Source organism: Trichomycterus rosablanca, chromosome 19 (genome assembly GCF_030014385.1).
Source record: "Trichomycterus rosablanca isolate fTriRos1 chromosome 19, fTriRos1.hap1, whole genome shotgun sequence".
NCBI classification, from domain to species: domain Eukaryota; kingdom Metazoa; phylum Chordata; class Actinopteri; order Siluriformes; family Trichomycteridae; genus Trichomycterus; species Trichomycterus rosablanca.
Window position 1 is genome coordinate 1,836,801 of NC_086006.1, and position 26,115 is coordinate 1,862,915.

The window sequence follows — 26,115 nt, forward strand, 5'->3', positions numbered from 1 at the left end:
TCACCTGCATGATGTGGGTTTATACAGAGAGCCGTATCGCGCACGGAGAGTTACACATCAATCCCTGTACAGTGCCATCGATCAGCCAGCAGTTATGAGAAATCACTTCCATCCCTTTAACTGTTGATGTCTGAGCTTATACATGTCACGTGGGAGAGAAAGGACTCAAATGCGGAGGTTAAAGTAAATAAAAGTTTATTTATTAACAGAAAAACACAGAACATCACACACAAGACAGAACTCAAAAACAAACATAAGGAACCCCGATGGACTTTAGCTGGGGAATGCAGGCAGCAACAAAAAAGGAAAAGAAGAAAACTAATAGACGCTGGGCGCGAACCCCGGCCGCTCGGGTGAGAGCCGGGCGCGTAACCAGCGCGCTGCTGCCGCGGGGAAGAGCAGATGACTTCATGCGCTTAAGGCGCTACAATTATTTTTGGCTACAATGCCTCGAAATCGCCTCAGGCGCAGTTCGAGGTAACAGACGGCTCCGTTATCAGCCGCAGCTAGAGCCAATCTGTTAAAGCCCACAAAAGGGTGCGGATTCGAACCGGGGAGCTGGCAGAACGGCCACGCGCTTGGCGGTGTCGCCACCCAGCGGTTGCAGAATCCCAGACTACATGTTTTGAGCTACAAAGCCCCGAAATCGCCTCAGGCGCAGTTCGGGGTAACAGACGGCTCCTTCATCAGCCGCAGCTAGAGCCAATCTGTTAAAGCACACAAAACAGAGTAAAGAAAACCGGTTAACAAAGCAGTTACACAAGCTCCTAGTGCGGATTCGAACCGGGGGTGCTGGCAGACCAACCGAGTGTCTTACCGAGACGCCACCTACCGGCTGCCGAATACCACAGCTAGGTTCGCTAGGTAAACATTAGCGAGGAGAGGACCAGCGCCGTGTCACGGGGCTGGCTTCACCCGCTAATGCTAAATGCTAACGGGTAAAATAAACACAGTACGAGGACTGCACGACATCACACCACGCTACTTCTAAGAAGGTAAAAGAAAAGCTAATTACCTCAACCTTGCAGTTTACACACCCTGATGGCCTAATGCCACCGGGGGTACCTCTAAAACTACAAAAGAAGCGTGGGGGAGCCGTCAGCAGTCCCCACGGACACCGCAGTGCCCAAAACAAAAGGAACAAACAAGACAAAAGGTGCGACACCTGCAGCCAGGCGGCGTACCCTTAAATAAGGGAGCCGCAGCTGCAGGTCGTCACCCTAACGAGCTGGCCTCTTACTAAAGGCCTAGCTCAATACTGCTCTGTAAGGCCTGTGACGTCGGGGAAGAGTGGTAAGTCCCACAAACGCCACAGAACCATTACAATACAAGCATCAGTGCTTTAGGTAAGTAGCTACTAAGCAAGCAGAAAGAAGAAAATAAAACAGCCTCCTGATGATGCTTAACGTATGAATGTTCCGTTTTGCCGCTGTTGTAACAGATGAGCGTCTGGTCGTGTGGAGGATTCAGTGAAACAAGCAGCTGTGTAAACGAACCCGAGTCTAAATTAAATCTTGCTTTGTTATTCCCGGCTTTTGTTGTCGCTTATCGTTCAGTACAGGACGGACGTGTGCTGGCTTTATAGCAGCGTAAATATGTCACACCGGCCTGTTTTTCCTTTTTTTTTTTATTACTTCTGCTGGAACAGGACAGGACCTTCCCTAAACTGTTGATGCAGAGTTGGAAGCACGTGATTTCATTTATATAATTAGTTTATTTCACTTGTTCGCAGTTGTTGTGGCTGACACACGTGAATTCAATCATGGAATCATGGACGGTGGGCGTCCTGATACTTTTGTCCGTGATGTTGATTATTTTTTATCAACGGCTTTATCCTGGTCAGGATCGCGGCGGGTCCACTTCCACCGGGAAACACTGGACACAAGGCAGGGTGAGAATCCATCGCAGGACTTCGGCTTAGCCATTCACGTCTGTTTAGACGCTTGGCAGAGGTGTTGGGCGAGAACTTCACCTCTTAATTCCTTGTTAGTAATTAAGATTCAGTACAGCTGGTGACTTCTCTGTGCCCATACAAGTAGGGCTGCATTGACTGCAACCATAACTGCCATCCTAAAGCCCCACTTAAGTTTGTTGCTGAACACATGAACAAAAAAACACCATACAGCTTGCTTGGCTGTTGAAAGTGTCGTTTATAATTCATTCATTTATTCATTTATTGTCTGGTTTACCACAGTTTTGTCCTGGTCAGGGTCGCGGTGGGTCCAATTCACTGAGCTGAAGGTAGAAAACCCTGGACAGGTTGCCAGTTCATGACAGAGCACACACACACACACACACACACACACACACACACACACCTAGGGGAACGTTAGTATCGACTCTTAACCTGACTGCATGTCTCTGGACTGTCGGAGGAAACCAGAGTACCCGGAGGAAACCCACACAGACACAGAGAGAACATGCAAACTCCGCACAGAAAGGACCCAGACCACTCCACCTGGGAATCGAACCCAGGACCTTCTTGCTGTGAGCCACACATTCGTTTCCATAGTTCTAGAATGACATTTACCAGCCAGGATGACCGATTTCTCAGCGTGAGGTGATGGCAGTTTTCTGAAGGTGTCCGTAAACATCCTGAACTTTTGGCTTCGGCTTTAAAGGGTTTAACGAGACACAAACCTGAGGAATTATTCGTCCGAAAATAGGACTGTCCAGCTCTCAGTCAGTGGCGCAAAGACATCAGGCTGGATTAAAGTCGGCCTTCGGAAATCATCAAGCAGAGGAGATAAAGCCTCTGGCATCACGTGTCCTCTGCCCAAAAAAAAGCTGGTCATTTTTTTACCTGCTGCCTCACCTGGTGGTTTTTCAATCTGTTCGAGCTGCAGTGTGATTGGCAGCTTTTATTACGTCTTGCTGAACGGCCGAGGGAATTGTTTAGTGGTTTTCGGAGCTCTCTCTCTCTCTCTCTCTCTCTCTCTCTCTCTGTGTGTCGAGCTTGATTAATCTTCCTCACCGGCTGGTTTCCCGCAGCCATTTCATCGCCTCGGACCTCCACAAGTTACACAGCTGACCGTCTGACTGCCCATCCATCATTTCACTCGCCACTGTGCTCAGGTACAGTTAGCACCATCTAATCACACGTACCGGGTTCAGTTCTGGACCGTGCCGCTCCAACCCTTCGTCCTTCACGGTCTCCTACAGTGAGAGCACCTGCCACACCTCCACCATCGCTGCCATCACAGCTTGTTTACTTGCTCATCCTCCCACTCGCACGCGCTCTCCACGGCCTGGTCCGCGCTAGATCCAGATTTATGCAATTAATATTATCACAATTTAGGGCAAAGAAAACCGGACCAAGGACCAACCCTACTGACACACCTTATTCTTTTTTTTATGCATTTTCTCCCCATTTTCCTCCCAATTTAGCACACTCAGTTTGTCTTCTGCTGCTGAGGGATACCTGATTGCATCCTAGGAGAGCACGTCGCTGTACACGCCTCTTCCGACACGTGCACAGCCCTCCTCTTCTCGGCCCTGCATTCTGCACAGGCGTCTCTTTCACCAGTCAGGGTCCTTACACAGCTTATGAAGATCCCACCCATACTTAGTCCGGTCCCCACCCTGCAGATATGATGGCCAGTTAGTATCTGCTGCCAGATGCCCGCCAGATGGTGCCCAGCCGACCGGTGGCATTGCCGAGTTTCGAACTGAGAAGTTCAGAATCTCGGCGCTGGTGTGCTAGCGGAATATCCCGCTGCGCCACCTGGGCGCCAATGAGACACCTTATTCTGAGCAATCTTTTAGTAGCAAACCGGACGCTTGACTTGTATCACTCTCCGTGAGGACATCCACCACCGTCTTCACGTTTAGACGCTTGGCCGAGGTGATGGGCGAGAACTTTGCCTCTTAATTCCCAGTTAGTAATTAAGTAATTAAGATTCACTACAGCTGGTGGCTTCTCTGTGCCCATACAAGTAGGGCTACATTGACTGCAACCATAACTACCATCTAAAGGCTCCACTAAAGTTTGTTGACGTCCTCCAACATCTCCACATTCCTCCACTTCTGTACAGGCACCTTGGACTACTAACTAGAGTCCTTACACAGCATCAAAGACCACGCCCCCTTTTTAGTCTAGTCTTTTCCCATCCAGCAGACTAGTGGTTAATTCTGTCTGCTGCAAGCACTAGGGGGCGCCCAGACTACCGGTAGCAGAGCTGGGATATGAATTTATGAAGCCAAAAGCTTTGAGCGCCACCTATAGGAGGCATAGATCCAGTTATACAATTCACACTTGTGCTCGTTCCTTTCCTTGTGAGTTTGGTACCCACTGCTGAGGCAAAATGACCCGATTTCACAGACAGAGTGAAAATTCTGCACCATGAGACCGAGCTGACAGAAACCTCTACACGTCCGTGTTCTAGTTTAGAGATATTTCACAGCTCTCATGGGTGATTCTGAGATGATCCGTACAATAATGCTATTATTATAACGTTCTAATCTCCTCAGAACGTTCTGCGCCTGACCGCCGGTCAGCGTCCTGCCTCGTCCTGCACGGCGTGTTTACCAAATATAGACATAGCTCGCTGATGAGGGTCCGCGAAGGCTCACGGTGGAACCCGTCTCCTCCGATCAATGCCGTATTGTTGCCGGCGGTATGCAATGATGTCACTTTCCTCTGTCATGATTGGTGCATCGGGGCATGGTGACATCCAATTAACAGCAAGAGATTATGCCCGCCCGTGGCAAGCCATGCCACGGATAAACAGGCGAACTAGATTTTAAAAGCTCGGCAGTGAGACGATAATTAAAGAATGTTTATTATTTTTATAATTTTGTATAATTAAAACAGCTTGTTGTGTCTTTAACTGTAATGGAATGTCAGCTTCTCCTCCCTCTTCATTCCCGTCCTTCGCCCCCCACTCAGAAACGTCCTCTCACTGAAGGACTACAATTCGCCCACCTCTCATTTACCATGGCAACTGAACAGTCGCCTCCAGCTCCGTCACACTCATCCACCATGCACTGCCACACTCACCACCACATCCATCTATCCATCCATTATATTAAGTACAATATTTTGTTTTCCATTTAAAATCATATCTGCTTATGTGTTGATTGATCTATCAACTCTTCTGTGTAAATATTTGTCCATCCATCCATCCAGTGCTTCATCCATGCACTTGTTTGTCTCTACAACCATCTTGACAAATTTCTGTTTAATCGTACATCCATGAGTTCTTTCACTAATTGTACAGTATTTGGTGCTTTAAAGTAAATATTCTGTGTCCATCCATCAATCCATCCATCCATCCTTTCATCCATCCATCTACTCAGCAATCCATCTATCCACCTATTAGTACACATATACACATACTGTATCTGTCAGTTTATTGATGTGTCCATCCCATTCATTGATTTGTCTGCACATCCATCCATCCACTCACCCATTCATCCATCTATCCATCCATCTACCCATCCATCCACTTACTGATTCTTCCATCCACTCATCCATCTATCCATCCATCAATTTGTCCATCCACCTGTCAGTATTCATTTATACATATGTGTCAGTTCATTTATGTATCTATCACATTAATGCGAGATTCAAAAATGGAACTTGAAGCTATAAAATGTCTATTAAAGCAATCAAGCATCTCAGACCTATCGGAGATAACTTGAGAGTCCTTCATGATACAAGTTGGAAGCTCTGAGTGACTTATATCTCCATTTAGTGACTTAATAGTCTTTCAAAACTTCAAGGGGTTATTTAGGTTTTTTGATGTTTCAGATAAAAAATGCTGAGCTTTTGCATTCCTTATAGCCACCATTGTAGAATTGCGAAGCTTCCTAAAACTGAGCCAGTCAGAGTTAGAACCTGTTTATTTGTCCATCCATCCATCAGTACACTCACCAATACATCTGTCAATTCATCAATGTATCCATTCCATCCATCTCTTGATTTGTCTTGTGTTCATCCACCAATCAATACATTTGTCCTTCCAGCCATTTATCTGTCCGTCTGTCCGTCAGTTGATCTTTGATGTCAGAGATAAATGAACATGAATTGAGTGTTTCCTCAGCTGACTTCCTCTCTTTCCCTCTCTCCTCCCCCCTTTCCCTCGTCTTGTATAAGCCCTTGAAGTAGCACACTGGTGGATTAGCTCACCCCCACTCATTAGGACCAATCCAGCGTCCACATTAGCTGTCCGGGAGCCGTAAACTTATATACCGTTTATAATACTGACCCTCGAAAAGAATTGAACTTATTTTTACTTGTTTAGTTTCCCGTCACATTTTCCGGATGGGTTCACGTCGGGTAAGTGTGTGTGTGTGTGTGTGTGTGTGAGGTGTTTCAGAAATGCTTATGACCTCTGTTTTATTTTGCTTTGCTTGTATGAATGTTGAATGTGTGTTGTTTTTGTGTTTTATTTGCTGATTTGTTTTGTTTTATATTGAGTGTGGGAGGATTGGAGTTATATTTAGTGCTGTGTGGATGGAGGCTCCAGATTTTTAATGGTCCACAATAATTTATAAAGATGTTTATATACTGATTCAGGACTTTCTGGTATGTTTTTTTAATGTCGACATGCTCTGATTCCACAGAAAATGCCAGTAGTAGCAGGTTATAGTGATGACATGATGTGTTTACTGCAGGAATTTGTGCTATTCGTGATTATATAAAAAATTGTGATCCACATTATTGATTTGGCACAGTTTTTTCGCCGGATGCCCTTCCTGACACGACCCTCCCTATTTATCCGGTACTACAATGCATTGGTTTATGCATCCCAGTGGCTAGGTACCTAGAGGACAATTCAGTGTCTCCAGTTAGCCTGGCTGCATGTTTTTGGACTGTGGGAGGAAACCGGAGCACCCGGAGAAAACCCACACGGGCACGGGGAGAACATGGAAACTCCGCACAGAAAGGACCCGGACCGCCCCACCTGGGGATTAAACCCAGGACCTTCTTGCTGTGAGGCGACAGTCCTACCCACTTAGCCACCGTCTCCCTTTTTCTCTCAATTTATCATAGCCAAGACCCGATCATAGACCCTGATCACGTCTGAGGAGGGTATATTCTCCAGACATACGCTCCCGGTCCACCGCCCCCTTCTTATTCAGCCGTACCGGTCTTGTGCGTGGAGAGTCACACGCTGATCTCCTCCACTTTTGTACGGACGCTTCGGGCTACTAACCAGCGTCCTTACAAAGCATGGAAGACCCCGCCCACTTTTTAGTCCGGTCTTTACCACACAGCAGACTTGAGTTGTTGATTCTGTCTACCGTAGGCATTAGGGGGTGCCTAGAGCTGAGATTCGAACCCAGTTTATCATGATTAGGAATAAAAATGTTTAAAAACGAGGTATCATTATAGTTCTGTATTGTTGTTTAACAGATGCTAAAGTTTATACAGAATGTATAATGTATAATTACGTACATAAAGAGTGGAACTAAAATATATACACACTTAAAAACAAAAAAACTGTATTCAATAAAATGTTCTAAATTTATACAGGCGTAAAGGGATGAATATTAATCATCTTTGAACCTCTTACGACTGTATACATTTGTTTGGTCCCTCTGTAAGCACTTCATTCGATATACAATATTTTAAGGTCAAGGCTCATCCAGGGTCCACAAAATTAGAGGCACGGCCAGTAACAGTCAGGATGGGTTCTGTGCTAGTGTACCTGGGTACTGCTCTTCTAATCCACGACACAAGGGTACCCAAATCACCTCGAACTCCTCGAGGGACGCTTCAGTTTTGACGTATTTGAACACTGTGTCATTTCAGGCTGGTTTTTTGGCTGGTAGATGAGCAGCGGTACCCCACACTTACGCCCCGCTCACAGTGTTGGGTTCGACACAATGCAGCTGATTTATGTGATTAAACGGTAACTCAGCTGTTACTGACTGTCGGCCCGGTCGGGCTTTTCATTACTGAAGGAGCACGACGGTATTTTGGCGAGGGATTCATGCTGACACACAGGAAATGATAATCATGGTCAAGTCCAATCGAAGCAAAAACGTCAATACAACTGATGTTTGTTTTGCAGCTCTATACACCGATCAGCCATAACATTAAAACCACCTCCTTGTTTCTACACTTACTGTCCATTTTATCAGCTCCACTTACCATATAGAAGCACTTCGTAGTTCTACAATTACTGACTGTAGTCCATCTGTTTCTCTGCATGCTTTGTTACCCCCTTTCATGCTGTTCTTCAATGGTCAGGACCCCCACAGGACAACCACAGAGCAGGTATTATTTAGGTGGTGGATGATTCTCAGCACTGCAGTGACACTGACATGGTGGTGGTGTGTTAGTGTGTGTTGTGCTGGTATGAGTGGTCAGTCACAGCAGCGCTGCTGGAGTTTATAAACACCAACCAAAAACATCCAGCCAACAGCGCCCCGTGGGCAGCGTCCTGTGACCACTGATGAAGGTCTAGAAGATGACCAACTCAAACAGCAGCAATAGATGAGCGATCGTCTCTGACTTTACACCTACAAGGTGGACCAACTAGGTAGGAGTGTCTAATAGAGTGGACAGTGAGTGGACACGGTATTTAAAAACTCCAGCAGCTCTGCTGTGTCTGATCCACTCATACCAGCACAACACACACTAACACACCACCACCATGTCAGTGTCACTGCAGTGCTGAGAATCATCCACCACCCAAATAATACCTGCTCTGTGGTGGTCCTGTGGGGGTCCTGACCATTGAAGAGCAGCATGAAAGGGGGTAACAAAGCATGTAGAGAAACAGATGGACTACAGTCAGTAATTGTAGAACTACAAAGTGCTTCTATATGGTAAGTGGAGCTGATAAAATGGACAGTGAGGGTAGAAATAAGGAGGTGGTTTTAATGTTATGACTGATCAGTGTATATATATATATATACAGTGTATCACAAAAGTGAGTACACCCCTCACAATTCTGCAAACATTTTATTATATCTTTTCATGGGACAACACTGTAGAAATAAAACTTGGATATAAGTTAGAGTAGTCAGTGTACAACTTGTATAGCAGTGTAGATTTACTGTCTTCTGAAAATAACTCAACACACAGCCATTAATGTCTAAATGGCTGGCAACATAAGTGAGTACACCCCACAGTGAACATGTCCAAATTGTGCCCAAAGTGTCAATATTTTGTGTGACCACCATTATTATCCAGCACTGCCTTAACCCTCCTGGGCATGGAATTCACCAGAGCTGCACAGGTTGCTACTGGAATCCTCTTCCACTCCTCCATGATGACATCACGGAGCTGGTGGATGTTAGACACCTTGAACTCCTCCACCTTCCACTTGAGGATGCGCCACAGGTGCTCAATTGGGTTTAGTTCATCACCTTTACCTTCAGCTTCCTCAGCAGGGCAGTTGTCATCTTGGAGGTTGTGTTTGGGGTCGTTATCCTGTTGGAAAACTGCCATGAGGCCCAGTTTTCGAAGGGAGGGGATCATGCTCTGTTTCAGAATGTCACAGTACATGTTGGAATTCATGTTTCCCTCAATGAACTGCAGCTCCCCAGTGCCAGCAACACTCATGCAGCCCAAGACCATGATGCTACCACCACCATGCTTGACTGTAGGCAAGATACAGTTGTCTTGGTACTTCTCACCAGGGTGCCGCCACACATGCTGGACACCATCTGAGCCAAACAAGTTTATCTTGGTCTCGTCAGACCACAGGGCATTCCAGTAATCCATGTTCTTGGACTGCTTGTCTTCAGCAAACTGTTTGCGGGCTTTCTTGTGCGTCAGCTTCCTTCTGGGATGACGACCATGCAGACCGAGTTGATGCAGTGTGCGGCGTATGGTCTGAGCACTGACAGGCTGACCTCCCATGTCTTCAACCTCTGCAGCAATGCTGGCAGCACTCATGTGTCTATTTTTTAAAGCCAACCTCTGGATATGACGCCGAACACGTGGACTCAACTTCTTTGGTCGACCCTGGCGAAGCCTGTTCCGAGTGGAACCTGTCCTGGAAAACCGCTGTATGACCTTGGCCACCATGCTGTAGCTCAGTTTCAGGGTGTTAGCAATCTTCTTATAGCCTAGGCCATCTTTGTGGAGAGCAACAATTCTATTTCTCACATCCTCAAAGAGTTCTTTGCCATGAGATGCCATGTTGAATATCCAGTGGCCAGTATGAGAGAATTGTACCCAAAACACCAAATTTAACAGCCCTGCTCCCCATTTACACCTGGGACCTTGACACATGACACCAGGGAGGGACAACGACACATTTGGGCACAATTTGGACATGTTCACTGTGGGGTGTACTCACTTATGTTGCCAGCTATTTAGACATTAATGGCTGTGTGTTGAGTTATTTTCAGAAGACAGTAAATCTACACTGCTATACAAGCTGTACACTGACTACTCTAAGTTATATCCAAGTTTCATGTCTATAGTGTTGTCCCATGAAAAGATATGATAAAATATTTGCAGAAATGTGAGGGGTGTACTCACTTTTGTGATACACTGTATATATATAGTGTTTGTCTAGAGTGAGTGGAAGATTCGTCCCTCTCGTCCCTCGTTGACAGGGTGCGCCTCAAAATGCTTCCTACTGCATTAAAACACTGAAGTTAAATAAAAGTTGTGTTTTGAACGGGCCAGATAGTCGTCAGGGTTGAGATAGTGAGGTATGATGTACAAGCGTATGTGTGGTGTTTGTTTCTGCATGAGTTGTTGGTCTATTTTGACGAATTTGTGCACAAAATTCTGGTAATTCCAGGGTTCACAAACTTTTCTTGCCACCCTGATGGTGTAGTAAAACTCTGACTAGACATGAGACCTGTAGAATGGGATATTATTCCTATATTAATAAAATGAACTAATATTAATTATAATCCTGTTCTTCTTTTCCCCCAGCGCTCGAGGGCGTCCGCTCCGCCGCAGACGAGTCCACTCTCCATCCGGCTCAGCTCCGACCGCCAAGATGTCCGTCTCCTACGAGGAATCCGCCGCCGCTGACGAGGCCATGGACAGTTTTTGGGAGGTACAGAGTCAAAAACAAACAACAATTTCCTCCTTTCATCCAGCGTCCCGTCAATACCCGTGTTGTGCTTGGGCCAGATCGGATCCCGATGACAGTAACGCACAGAGCGGCGCTGTGAGCTCTGTGTCCGAGCTGCCAGAAATCTCACAATGGTGCTATTTACTCAGAACTGGCTTCTGATGAGACTCCACCACCTGCTGTGGCCCTTCAAAGAGGCCCTTCATGTGGAGATAGTTCAGTCCGGTTCTAGAATTGTGCCTGATGCATGTCAAGATAAGGAAGGTCTGATTTTTACCTCTGAATAAAGAACCAGCCTCTGATCTTTGATCCATCAGTGGCTCATAAAGTCGTCGTTTAATTACACAGTTAATCACAGGGCTCTAGACTAACGTTTTGCACTGGTTGCACTGGTGCACCTAACTTTTTTTCTTAGGTGCACCAGCACAAAAGTTAGGTGCACCCAAATTTTCGACCGCATCGCATTTAACACCGCAGTTTTACAGGTTCACTGTTTTTTTTTTTTTTTAAATCACTGTCCATACAGGCAATATTGACTTGGAAATAACTAACAATCTGGTCAACATGGCCTCGTCTGATGATCTGTTTGCTGCTGCCTGACAATGAAAGGCAGTGGGGAGAGGGGACACTTGGGCAGTGCATTTATCGCGGCATGTAATGTGTTTTATAGATGCATTGGGCTTTTTCAGCCTTTCAATTCGAAATGTATTAGAACCAGTCACAAATATACTATTGCCGGCCACTGTCTTCTTTACAGTTAATTATAGTATTACAGACTAATTATAGCACACTTATAAAAATTATAAAAATAATAGAGTAAATGTGTATGTATGTGTGTATATCTATTTATATGTGTGTGTATATTTAAAATTATATGTATATGTTTGTGTGTGTGTTAGAGTGTAATCTTAAATGCAGTGCATTATATTATCGGCTTTACTGAATCTTTTACACAGATTCCCAAAATCGCTTGCGGTGCACTCACTGCGTATTTTGACTACATGTATTGTAATATATTTTGGTCTTTTAGTTATTTTTATATTTTACTTAACGAAAATATTGTCGTGTTTTTACTTTCACTATCGCGGCACTTTACCGCTAGCATTAGCCCCTTGCTACTGTAGAGGGTCGGCTCACCTAGCCGCTGTCCGGTGGGGATGCTGCGGGTCTTTTGCTGTGCGGTGGTGGAGGTGTGGGAATAAAGGCACACGGCAGGGTCGAGTCACTTTAACTGTTTAGTCAGGACTTCAGTGAGCGTTACAACACTTTACACCGCCGAGCTCCAGAACCCGAACTTTCATTCTGGAACATCCGGCGAGTCTCATATACAAAACTAAACTTACAGCAGAACGTCCGAACGCACGTGTATAAACCTGGTGCTGCATTCTGATTGGCTGAGCTGAATGTCGCTCACATATCACCGCTACAATATTGTCCCGCCCTTCACCATCTCTGATTGGTTTAGACCATGATATTGGCCTAATGTGTGTCTGTTGTTTTGTTTTTCCCTCGGATGCCTGGTCGCACCGGTGCGACCTGAGATTTTTTTTAGTCGCACCATTGAGAAATTAGGTCGCATGTGCGACCAAATTGGTCGCACTCTAGAGCCCTGAATCATGTTGGGCTAAAAATAAAAGAAATCAAAGAAAATATTTTATTTATTTCTTCTGTTTACACCCACTGTTCCTCTCTGCTGATACCAGCGGGTCTTAAATCATGTGTTTTAGCCACAACTGTTATAATTAAATAATAAACCAATTATATCAGGTTTCCTCCCACAAGTCTAAAGACATGCAGTCAGGTTAATTGGAGCTACTAGAAATTACCCCAACTCTGTGTGTGTGTGTGTGTGTGTGTGTGTGTGTGTGTGTGCTCTGTGATGGATTGGCGACCTAGCCCAGTGAATCAGACCCACTGCAACCGTGACCAGGATGAAACCATGGTAAAACAGACATTTCATGGATGAATAAATGAATGAATGAATAAACAAATGAATAAATAAATGGATGAATAAATGAATGAATAAATGGATGAATAAATGAATGAATGAATAAATAAATAAATTAATAAATTAATAAATAAATAAATGAATGAAGGAATAAATGGATGAATAAATGAATGAATGAATAAACAAATGAATAAATAAATGATTAAATAAGTGAATTAATAAATGGATGAATAAATGAATGAATAAATAAAGGAATAAATAAGTGAATTAATAAATGGATGAATAAATGAATGAATGAATAAATAAATGAATAAATAAATGAATGAAGGAATAAATGGATGAATAAATGAATGAATGAATGAAGGAATAAATGGATGAATAAATAAATGAATAAATAAATGAATTAATAAATGGATGAATAAATGAATGAATGAATAAATAACTGAATTAATGAAGGAATGAATGGATGAATGAAGAAATGAAGAAATGATAGTTAGATTCAACTTTATTGTTATTGCTCAGTACAAGTACAAGGCAACGCAGTGAATGAATAAACAAATAAATAAATGAATGTATGAATGAATGAATGAGTAAATAAATAAGTTATTTCAGACAACAGCATAGGTTCTGAGGTCCTGGACTTTGATCTTTGCCTCCAGTCACTGTCTGTTGGGAATTTAGCATGTTCTTCCCATATTGTCCACCATGCACCAGTGTTTCCTGTCAGTTCCAGACCTAACGCCACCCTGACCAGGACGAAGCTGTAGGGGACCGACTCATGGTGCTGGTATCGAACGAGGGTCTCGTCTGAGCTCAGCTAATTTATTGGCTCTGATGGATGTTTTCGATCTTCTCCGCTGTGCCAGCAGTGCACATGTTGGCATTTTGGTTTCTGTGATGTGCCGCACCAGCTAATAAAGCAGCTTTCTTTTGAGTAAATGGACACAAATTCCCATACCCAGACATGCATCATTCACAGAGCCTGCTCATGCTCATGGTCAGGCGTCTGAATACGTTTGGCCGTGTAGTGTGTGATGTGTTTTGTTTGTGCGCCTGTTGTCTTTGGCTGAGATTTGTTAGTGTGAGTGGATTTTAATAGTACCATCAGTGTGAGTACACACACACACACACACACACACACACGATTCAAAAGCATCTATTGCATAATTCCACATGCACAGACACGAGACACGCTGCTAAAACCCTCCTCCATAATCTAGCGCTCCCTGTTTGGAATCTCTTCCCTCCCAATTTATATCAGCTTCCCAATTACTGCTGCAGTCCCCCGCTCCTGACGAACACACCCTCTCTGACACGTGTGCAGTACCGACCGATTCTTTTCACCTGCACTTTCGGGTTCATATGGAGATCCGCATCATGCACAGATGTTCGTTATCCCCCGTCTCTGTGCAGCATCATCATTCAGCCAGCAGGGGGTGTAACTGCAGCAGTTTTGAGGAATCACATCTGGTATTCCCACCCTCAGACGAGCCTGTTAGCAACCGTTGTGGCTGAGACGCATGAATTCAATAATAACGTCATGTCTGACCCCTGAGTGGACCTGTGCTGGAGTCGTTACAGATGCTGACCGCTCCAGAAAAGATGAACGTCTCTGGAAATCACACAGATCAATAAAACTCTGTTCTCGTCAAGTCAGGCGTGCTAACCGAACTCTCCAATCGAATTTTTCTTTACAGGTGGGAAATTACAAGCGCGCCGTGAAGAGGTTCGATGACGGCCATCGACTCTGCAACGATTTCATGAACTGCCTGCAGGAACGGACCAAGATCGAGAAGGCGTACAGTCAGCAGCTCACCGAGTGGTCCAAGAGATGGAGGCAGCTGATCGAGAAAGGTGAGGAGCCGTGTTACAATATATACACCGATCAGCCATAACATTAAAACCACCTCCTTGTTTCTACACTCACTGTCCATTTTATCAGCTCCACCACAGAGCAGGTATTATTTAGGTGGTGGATCATTCTCAGCACTGCAGTGACACTGACATGGTGGTGGTGTGTTAGTGTGTGTTGTGCTGGTATGAGTAGATCAGACACAGCAGCGCTGCTGGAGTTTTTAAACGCCGTGTCCAATTACTGTCCACTCTATTAGACACTCCTACCTAGTTGGTCCACCTTGTAGATGTAAAGTCAGAGACGATCGCTCATCTATTGCTGCTGTTTGAGTCGCTCATCTTCTAGTCCTTCATCAGTGGGCACAGGACGCTGCCCACGGGGCGCTGTTGGGTGGATATATTTGGTTGGTGGACTATTCTCAGTCCAGCAGTGACAGTGAGGTGTTTAAAAACTTTAGCAGCGCTGCTGTGTCTGATCCACTCATACCAGCACAACACACACTAACACACCACCACCATGTCAGTGTCACTGCAGTGCTGAGAATGATCCACCACCTAAATAATACCTGCTCTGTGGTGGTCCTGTGAGGGTCCTGACCATTGAAGTACAGGGTGACAGCAGGTTACAAAAAGTATGTAGAGAAACAGATGGACTACAGTCAGTAATTGTAGAACTACAAAGTGCTTCTATATGGTAAGTGGAGCTGATAAAATGGACAGTGAGTTAAGAAACAAGGAGGTGGTTTTAATCTTATGGCTGGTCAGTGTATGCGTGCCATCCGTGATCAGCCGCTCCCTGTGCAGACGCCTCTACTGGTCAGCAGAGGGCGCGTTTGCACCAGTGGGGAGGATCCCAGACACGCAGCCTATCGTGTTTTGACCTTTGTCTGTTTTATGGATTTTGCTTTTAATAAAACGTCTGTTGATCATATAAGAGTGTGTCCCACCTCCTCCTCTGGCATTCAGAACACAAACAGCTGAGTTTTGCTTTGATGTGTTTAATAATTTCGTTATCGGACCCTCAGATGAACATTTGTTCTTTATTTCTCTCGTGTTTGTCCATCGCAGGTCCTCAGTACGGCTCGGTGGAGCGCGGCTGGCTGGCCGTGATGACGGAAGCCGACAAGGTGAGCGAGCTCCACCAGGAGGTGAAGAACAGCCTGCTGAACGAGGACGTGGAGAAACTGAAGAACTGGCAGAAGGACTCGTACCACAAACAGATGATGGGCGGCTTCAAGGAGGCCAAAGAGGCCGAGGAGGGATTTAAGAAAGCTCAGAAACCCTGGGCCAAGAAACTCAAAGAGGTGATGAGAGGAGTCACATTTTATTAATTCATTCACTGTCTGTTTTACCTTCTCTTTATCCTGGTCAGGGTCACGGTGGGTCTGATTCACACACACACGGCGATATCAGTGCACATGTAAGGAAACCGGAGCACCCGTAGGAAACCCACACACACACAGGGAGAACATACGACCTCCACATAGAAAGGACTCGGAGCGCTCCATCTGGGAATCGAACCCAGGACCTTCTTGCTGTGAAGTGACACCATGCCACCCATCTCAGCATTTAGCAGAAATGAAATATAGAACGTGGGTTTCCTCCGGGTGCTCCGGTTTCCGCTCTTAAGTCCAAAGACATTCAGTCCTGTCCGGGGTGTTTCCTGCCTTTTGCCAAATGAATCAGACCCACCGTGACCTTGACCAGAATAAAGTAGTAGTAAAACAGACAATGAATTAATGATTTAATAATTCTGCCACATTCGTCACTAACAGGTGTATAAAAATAATATCAGGTAAATTATGTGCTACTATTATTGTGCCAACAGTTTGGGGAAGTCCCCTTTCTCATTCAGCATGATTATGCCCCTGAGCACTGATTCACTATATTTACTGAATGGGCACAAATCCCCACAGACACACTCCAAAAGTCTTGTAGAAAGGCTCCCCAGAAGAGTGAATGATATTAAAGCTATAAATGAAAGTGGGAGCAACTTAATATAAAAGCTTGTGGCTTTGGAACGGAACGTCCAACAAGCTCATGCTCAGGTGTCCCAATACTTTTGTCCACATAGTATAACAAAAATGTGGTTGAAGCTGTGGATCCAGGGTTCGGATCTCAGCTGTGCTATCGGCTGATCGGGCATCTGCATGGACATGATTGGCTGTAAGGTGCACCTGACTCTCAGTGCGCTCTCAATGCAGGTCCCAAGCCCGGACAGAAAAAGGACGGTTGCGTCAGGCAGGGCATCTGGTGTCAAAACTGTGCCAGGTCTGGTACGCAGACCAGATCCGCTGTGGTGACCCCGAATTACGATTGAACTCTTAACGTTTGGTATCCCCAGTGTCAGAAACGATGTGTGTTTGTGTGCCCGCAGATGGAGACGGCGAAGAAGACGTACCACATGGCCTGTAAGGAGGAGAAGCTGGCGGCGGCGCGCGAGGCCAACGGCAAGGCCGAAGCGTCCGTCACCCCCGACCAGCAGAAGAAACTCCACGAGAAGACCGAGAAGTGCAAACAGGACGTCCAGAAGGTACAAAAACACAAATAAATCAATCAAATCACGGAGAAACGAGGGTGTGAGACAGAGAATCATCAGCGGTGATGATACAGCTTTAACTCTCCTCCCTCACTGCTCCAAGTAATAATTTTATCATGGTCAGGGTCTTGGGGGGGGGTCCGATTCATTGGGCGAAAGCTAGGAAACACACCGGACAGGTCACCAGTCCATCACAGGACACACACACACACACTTCAGGTAACTCTTAGTAGCTCCAGTTGTCCTGACTGCATGTGTTTGGACTGTGGGAGGAAACCGGCGCACCCGGAGGACCGCACCATGATAAAAAGCTTCACATGAGACCTCAGTGCCCACGCCGCCCGTCGTGCCCCGGTGACCGTAAATCACCCTGATGGAGGGATAATTGTGCCGTGTAAAGTGCTCACACATTTAAACCGGAGACACGACCATCAGTCACTTTCTGCTGAATTATTAAACGACTATTAAATTCTCGTCCAGGCGCTGAACACACACAGAGCGTCTTTAAATCTCTGCCGTCTTGTAGGCGGAGTGAAGCGAGCAGATTGATGGCAAGCGCTGCGTAGATGCATTTCAAGAGCATTTTAATAGGAGAACGCCTTTATTGCCATATACACCGATCAGCCATAACATTAAAACCACCTCCTTGTTTCTACACTCACTGTCCATTTTATCAGCTCCACTTACCATATAGAAGCACTTTGTAGTTCTACAATTACTGACTGTAGTCCATCTGTTTCTCTGCATGCTTTGTTACCCCCTTTCATACTGTTCTTCAATGGTCAGGACCCCCACAGGACCACCACAGAGCAGGTATTATTTAGGTGGTGGATGATTCTCAGCACTGCAGTGACACTGACATGGTGGTGGTGTGTTAGTGTGTGTTGTGCTGGTATGAGTGGATCAGACACAGCAGCGCTGCTGGAGTTTTTAAACACCTCACTGTCACTGCTGGACTGAGAATAGTCCACCAACCAAAAATATCCAGCCAACAGCGCCCCGTGGGCAGCGTCCTGTGACCACTGATGAAGGTCTAGAAGATGACCAACTAGGTAGGAGTGTCTAATAGAGTGGACAGTGAGTGGACACGGAATTTAAAAACTCCAGCAGCGCTGCTGTGTCTGATCTACTCATACCAGCACAACACACACTAACACACCACCACCATGTCAGTGTCACTGCAGTGCTGAGAATCATCCACCACCTAAATAATACCTGCTCTGTGGGGGTCCTGACCATTGAAGAACAGCATGAAAGGGGGGAACAAAGCATGCAGAGAAACAGATGGACTACAGTCAGTAATTGTAGAACTACAAAGTGCTTCTATATGGTAAGTGGAGCTGATAAAATGGACAGTGAGGGTAGAAACAAGGAGGTGGTTTTCATGTTATGGCTGATCGGTGTATATTGGAAAAGGAGGGGAGGGTATGTAGAAAACACAGTGGCGCTCTGTAGGAACCCTGTGGAACTCCAGCTTCTAATGGTGTGTCTGCATGTTTCAGGCCAAGGAGAAGTACGAGAAGTCTCTGGAGGAGCTGGTGAAGTGCCAGCCTCAGTACATGGAGAGCATGGATCAGGTGTTCGATCTGTGCCAGCAGCATGAGGTCAAGAGGCTCAACTTCCTCAAAGAGGTGCTGCTGGACATCAAGCGCCATCTGAACCTCACCGAGAACCAAAGGTCAGTGAGACCCACCACCACGTAGAGCTTTGTGACTGGTCTGTTGTTTACATTATGTGGTCAAAAGTATTTGGACACCTGAGCATTGTTACATTTACATTTTCCGCATTTAATCCAAAGAAACGTTAACAGTGGCAACTTGGCAGTGGTGGGGCTATGAGGAGGCTTCTCACGAGACTTGGGAGTATGTCTGTGGGAATTTGTGCCCCTTTAGTCAAAAGATGCCAGCATTTGAATGGCTAATAAATAAAAATGTATTCACCATTTTATCCTGGTCAGGGTCGCGGTGGGTCTGACTCGTTGGGCGAAAGCTAGGAAACACTCCAGACAGGTCGGCAGTCCATCACAGGGCAAACACACACACACACACACACACATCAGGTAATTTTTAGTACGACTTGTGGGAGGAAACCGAAGCATCTGGAGGAAACCCGCACAGACACAGGGAGAACATGCAAACTCCACACAGAAAGGACCCTTGCTGCCCAGCCGGGGTATCAAACCCTGTCCCTTCTCGCTGCAGGGCGACAGTGCTACCCACCGCACCCCTGTGTCGCCCATCATGATTTTTTATAAGTGATTTATTACACCTGTTATAATTCAATCATTATAGGTGGTGTCCCAATACTTTTGTCTACAGAGTGCATCATTTTTTTTAGCGTTTATGTCGAAGTATGTGACCTCTGACCTCTGCCTCGCCCGATTCACCGTGTTCCTGTGTTTGCAGCTACGCCTCGGTGTACCGCGAGCTGGAGCGCACCATCCTCGCCGTCAACTCACAGGAGGATCTGAAGTGGTTCAGCAACAACCACGGGCCGGGCATGCACATGAACTGGCCCATGTTTGAGGTACACAGACACCCCGGCGGACCGGTCACCGGACACACAACACACACACACACTCACACATTTTTGGTAGCTCCAGTTGGCCTGACTGCATGTGTTTGTACTGCATGTGTGGGAGGAAACCCACACGACACAGGGAGAACATGCAAACTCCACACAGAAAGGACTCAGATCACTTCACCTAGGAATCGAACCCAGGAACTTCTTGGTGCTACATTCTGCTCTGTTCGTTTCATTTTTCTGTACTCTCTCCTCTAAGGAATATAATCCAGATGCTACCAACGCCGTGGCGAAGAGGGAGAAGAAGAAGCCAGATGGAGCGGCGCCCGCTACGCCCAACATGGAGCACGGAGGACAGCCGGGGGACCGCGGCAGGTTAGAGAACCTCCATGCTGCGCTGGTTTTATACGTCCTGACTGTAATGCTACACGGTGACATGTGTAGCATTACACCCCATTTTACATGGTCGCATTAACATCATCCTACACTCCTGAGAAGAGGGCGTGTCTAAATTCTTGGCTCCCTTAAAATGCCCTACTGAGACGCCTTAATTCTGAGTGATGACCTGACTGAATAACGAGGGAGTGCCCGACACCTCCTCAGCACTGAAGGCAATCCCAGCATTCAGTGCGGCACGACTTTTCTCACAAAAACTACAAACATGGCGGACAAATACAATCCGGAGCAACCAACCTCCTTTCTTTTCAAATGTAAATAAACTCTCATTGATGTTTAATTTGTATAAAGGTGTAATTATACGAGTGTCGTTTATTTGTAACTTCAGGCTCGTCTGGGCAGTTTAAGCGTTTTTGGTACACGGAGGGAGACGTTAGCTGGCGTGCTAGCGAGTCTGAACGGCCCGAGGCTAACTGTGTTAGCTCAGTAAGCTAAACTTAAAGTGATGCCATCTAAGTAGTGCGTCTTATAACAATAATCTGCCTCATGAGTTCGATATCTTATTAGAATCCTCTCTACCGAGGCAGCAGGCAGCTCACGAGGTTTTCGGACAGACACTATATTGCCAAAAGTATTTGGACACCCCTACTGATAATTGAGCTGCTAATTTGTGTCAAATAAATTAGATTAGATGCATTATATTAACGTCAGATATGTCAATGACCATCTTCCATTGCAGTTCTGACACTCGCATACACTTTGCAGACCGCCTGTGATGTTTGGGAGATCATTTAACAATACTAGAAGCTTTTACACTAAAAGAATGGACGTAGAGCTTGTTAGGACTTATTGAAATTGCTTATTAGAGGTTATAAAGACGTTATAACGTTCCACCAAGTACTGAAGCTGGACTGACGTTGTCAGAATAGCATGTTTCTGTGTATCATATCGTATCCAGCTTTTCTCTTCTCTGTGCAGCGTGAGCAGCTATGAAAAAAACCAGGCCTACTCAACAGAGTGGTCGGATGACGAGCAGCCCGCCGGATTTTCGGGCAACGAGACCAACGGCGGCGGCAACTCGTTCGAAGACGATTCCAGTAACAGAGGGGGGGTGCGGGTGCGGGCGCTGTACGACTACGAGGGGCAGGAGCAGGACGAGCTGACCTTCAAAGCAGGTACGCGAATAAACTAATTAATGATGTACAGTAATAAATTATCACATATTTTAATGAGGAGACCGCTGAGGAGTGACATCATTTAATGTCCAAACGTGTTAGGACTCCCGACCATGAGCTTGCTGGATGTCTCATCGAGTGACCCCTATCGTAATATTTTTAGCTAGCTTTATCTTAACAGCCACTCTTCTAAGATGGATTGTTACAAGATTTTGAAGTATGTCTGTAGGAATTTGTGCCCATTACGACAAAAGCATACACATATTTTATATGGCTGGGGCACTGATGATTATCCAGTTCCAGTTCAGGTCAAGGGCAGTTGTAGCCTAGCGGTTAAGGTACTGGACTAGTAATCAAAAGGTTGCTGGTATAAGCCCCACCACTGCCAGGTTGCCATTGTTGGGGCCCTTGAGCAAGGCCCTTAACCCTCAATTACTCAGACAATATACTGTCAGTACTGTAAGTCGCTTTGGATAAAAGCATCTGCTTAATGCTGAAAATGTAAATGTCACTGGAGTTTCTTCAAACTGAGCCAGCATAAAGTAAAAGCTTTTTCTTTTTGAATTTCTTTTTTAATTATTAAATTTCTTTCTGAATTTCTGAGTTTCTTTCTGTTTTTTTTTCTTTTATTCTGATTTTATTTCTTTTTTTTCAGATTTTTATTCTGATTTGTTTCTGATTATTTTTCAGATATTTTTTCTGATTTTTAAATTTTTGTTATTATTTATTTATTTTTTGTAATTTTTGAAAATGTAAATGTCACTGGAGTTTCTTCAAACTGAGCCAGAACAGAAGAGGAAAGGACCTTCCCTAAACTAACTGTTGCTGTGAAGTTGGATTCAAATATTAGAACAGGCGTCCCAATACTTTCGTCCATATATCAGGTTTGGTTGATGAATTACAGCTGACCGTGAGCATTTCAGGCTTCTCACAAGACTTTGTAGTACATCTGTGGGAACTTGTGCCCTTTCATTGAGCCTCATAATCTCAGGTTTATGATAAATAAACCTAAACGTTGATAAATCGAGCTGAATTGGCCTCACACAGCTGTACTGATGGGGAGAGATTTTGGCCCGGAGGAGAGTCTAATTAAAGCTCTTCACCCTGACTGACGTGCGATGATAACAGGGTCGGACACAAAGCGCCGCTGGAACACACTGATCTCCGAGCGTGGTTGTTAGCCTTCGGGCGACGCCGGATACCCTCGAACACCTGCCGTCTTGAGGGAGACGCCAGCATGAACCGGGGCCGATAATAACCCAAATAAGCTCATAATCTATTAATAGTTACGTACTGTTACATACAGGATCAGTGCAGAAATAGATCAGGTTCACGGTGTGCTGGGACGTACTTATGTTTTTAATGTATTATTCTCAGGCGACGAACTGACGAAGATCGAGGATGAGGACGACCAGGGCTGGTGCCGGGGCCGTTTGGACAGCGGGCAGTCGGGTTTATACCCGGCCAATTACGTGGAGGAGATCTAATCGCTGGGGTGGACGCAGCGCTGGGGGCAGCTCTGATTGTCCCATCGAACAGCTCGGTGTGAAGCCAGAGACTTTTGAGCAACACGTAAATAAGTTTGCCCAACAAATGCGCTAAGCACTCGTTTAAAAATAATAATTACATTTAAAAAAAACGTCTTAGTAAAGCTTAAATATATTTACACAGTATATACGCCTCTGGTCTGTGAGGGAGGAACGATTGAGAAAAAAATATATAAATATATTATAATGTATTTACAGCAGACATATTAATACACACTCACACAGAACGATTCATACGAAAGCCAAACGGATGCAAGTTCAGGGATACATATCGATGTTTGGTGGCGGCGGATGCTGTGCGTAATGTGTGTGTCCCTCGTATTAACACGTCAGCTAAGATCTTTACCTAGCGGAGTCAACTTGTGTCCATGTGTTTTATTTTTCAACATTAATGTGAATAAAACAGGCAAAAATACGCCGTGCGCACGTCCTTCCTGTTTCCGTGCTCCGTCGTAATGCTGTATAGTGTGCGGTGAGGTGTCGGCGTTTGTGTTTTTAGCGTAGCAGCATGTGCTACGCAGTAGGCAGCCCTGAATCAGCTCTGGTTATCGGGTGCAGTACCCACACTGACCACACGCTCAGAGCGGGGCAGCGTGGTACAGCACGTCCACTTTCGAACCAGGAAACGTAGGAACCTGACGTCTCCGGGTCGTTACATCGAATTACCTTATCACTGTTAGCATCTCCTCCTCACTGTACGCCCAGTTCACTTTCACTTCCTTTTCCTGTTGACTGGCTGTGGAACCCGATCTCACCTCTCATTTGCATCCCGGGGTCACTGAGTGCCTCTGATTAATGGTCTCACCTCCCGTCTCATGATGCGTATCACCTCGTACTCATGCGTATCCAGTGTGAAATATCAAATATCAGACAGATTTACTCCTGCCCTCGCTGTCTGACCTGCTACGTGCTGTGCGATGATGACGCGACATATCCAGTTCCCAGACTTCAGGAATACTATATACACACACACACATAAAAATATTACATATACACACAAATAAAAACAACAATCTGTAGTTTGTTTACAAAGTACAAAAAAAGACTTTTAGTGTCTTTACTGAACGACACCCCTCCTAATGTATGCTGCTGCAGTGGGTAGGACCGTCACCTCACAGCAAGAAGGGCTCAGGTTCGTTTCCCTGCTTCCTCTCTGTGTGGAGTTTGCATGTTCTCCCCATGTCCGGTTGCTTAAGTTTCCTCCCACAAGTCCAAACTGAGCTGCTAATTAAACCCGCTGCTCATGAGAGTGTTAATAATAGTGCAGAGCAAAATAGACCTAAGCTCCGCGGGACGCTAATTAAACAGCCTGGATTTAATAACGACTCGTATTATTGTTCCTCTGCTGTGGAGCTGAAACACTTCACTAAAGTTCGGTAAAGAACAAGAAATGATTGATCAAAATTCTCTAAAACACAGTCATTCTAAAATAGTTTAACAGTAACATAAAGTACAAGCTGGAGACTTTTTCTTTCTGAATTTTTTATTTTTTTTCTTTCTTTCTGATTTTTTTTTCTGATTTTTGTTCTTTTATTCAGATTTTTTTTCTTTCTTTTTGAGTTTTTTTTCTTTTTTATTTCTTTTATTTCTGAATTTCTAAGTTTCTTTCAGGTTTTTTTCTGATTTATTTCAGATTTTTTTTTCTTTCTTTCTGATTTTCTTCTTGAATTTCTGAATTTCTTTCTGATTGTTTTGTATGATTTGACACCCACTTTTTAAGCATTATTAAATTATTTTTTAATTTGTTCCACTTGGCTGCTTTCAACTTGGCAGGATTGCAAATCATTTAATTAATCAATTGGCTGTTTGCAATATCATATTTCTACCAGAAAGAGCTACGAAGCTTTAAAAACAAATGTATCTACTGCAGTTTTAATAAGAAGTAACTTAAAATATAAAGAAATATTAAAAATAAGAGGAACTATACGAGTATTTGCGAAAACGAAATAACCATGTGGACATTTTACAACAGAGAAAAAAAGTTCTGATCCCTCCTGTTTTGGACAATGGAAGCTCGGTGGTACTGGGCTAGTGATCAGAAGGTTGCTGATTCAAGTCCCATTACCATCAAGTTGCCACTGTTCGACCCCTGAGCAACTGCTCAAATCGTATTGCTTTGGATAATAGCTCTGCTAAATGCCGCAAAAGTAAATAATGTTATTTATTAATTTATTTTTCTGATACCAGTACGAATCAGATACAGACTTCTTTACTGTAATCAGATCAGCTCTCGTTATTAAAGAGTTCAGACGAGGGACGGTGGCAGTTTTAAGCTCCATTTTGGAGAGAATCCTTAATAAAGATGCGTCTCATGTCAACATCACCAGCCGTAGCAGCGTCAAATACATCAGACGACCGGACTGGACCGGACACTGATCCAGCCGTACAAACCCAAACCTTTACCTTCACTCATTCCAACAATGGAAAATCTAATTAGCCAGTAACCCAGAATCACTCATAACTCATAACAGGTTTATCAGGCGTGATAGTAAGAGGGAAAATAACCAAATAGTGCTGAACCTCAGGCCTTGTGTATAATAATCATAATAATATTAATATTAATATTAATAATAAGTAGAAGAATGGAGATAGTGGCTGCTATTAATCTTAGACGAACACCAGTCCCAGTACGGCTTCTTGCTTCATAATTAATAAATAACAAATAACAAATAATCAGAACTTCTTACAATGTGTAGAGATGATTTACATGATTTACATGATTTGTGTTATTATACGCTGTCCAGCCTGGCAAAAATGACTCTCTGTATGGTCCACACACACACACACACACACACACACACCGATGTACAATGAGGAATCGATGTATCAGAACATCTTTATTATATCCCATGTACGATTTGTGTTCATATGTAGACAAAATGTGAAAAAAGCTGCACCAGCCGATCGTAGCGTCGCGTAAATGTTAAAACAGCAGAACAACACAAACCTGAACAATGTTAAATCTGTACCACCATGTTGTGTCGACTCCACTGGGACTGAGATGGACCCGCTCGTGTATCATACCTGTACAAACGTGTGTGTGTGTGTGTGTGTGTGTGTGTGTGTGCTCCACGCCCGCCGTCCTGTTTGTATACGATGATGTATAATTTAAGCACGACGTTCTGTTCTGACTGTG

The 26,115-nt window shown here is 44.8% G+C and overlaps 1 protein-coding gene across 2 annotated transcripts in view; it reads left to right on the forward strand.

The window, feature by feature from the left end:
* LOC134333977 (protein kinase C and casein kinase substrate in neurons protein 1-like) overlaps window positions 1-23,394 on the forward strand; it is a 37,303-nt gene extending 13,909 nt beyond the window's left edge. Inside the window, exons 1-10 of one of the 2 annotated variants that reach the window (XM_063016154.1) lie at window positions 6,115-6,280; window positions 10,853-10,979; window positions 14,643-14,799; window positions 15,868-16,103; window positions 17,177-17,332; window positions 18,841-19,016; window positions 19,744-19,864; window positions 20,121-20,236; window positions 21,236-21,432; window positions 22,810-23,394. In XM_063016154.1, coding sequence (XP_062872224.1) covers window positions 10,920-10,979; window positions 14,643-14,799; window positions 15,868-16,103; window positions 17,177-17,332; window positions 18,841-19,016; window positions 19,744-19,864; window positions 20,121-20,236; window positions 21,236-21,432; window positions 22,810-22,919 — 1,329 coding nt within the window. In that variant the 5' untranslated portion in view covers window positions 6,115-6,280; window positions 10,853-10,919 and the 3' untranslated portion in view covers window positions 22,920-23,394. Of the gene's footprint in view, window positions 1-6,114; window positions 6,281-10,852; window positions 10,980-14,642; window positions 14,800-15,867; window positions 16,104-17,176; window positions 17,333-18,840; window positions 19,017-19,743; window positions 19,865-20,120; window positions 20,237-21,235; window positions 21,433-22,809 lie in introns of those variants that run through there. The other variant, XM_063016155.1, reaches the window with a different exon arrangement.
* The last annotated feature ends 2,721 nt before the right edge of the window (window positions 23,395-26,115 follow it).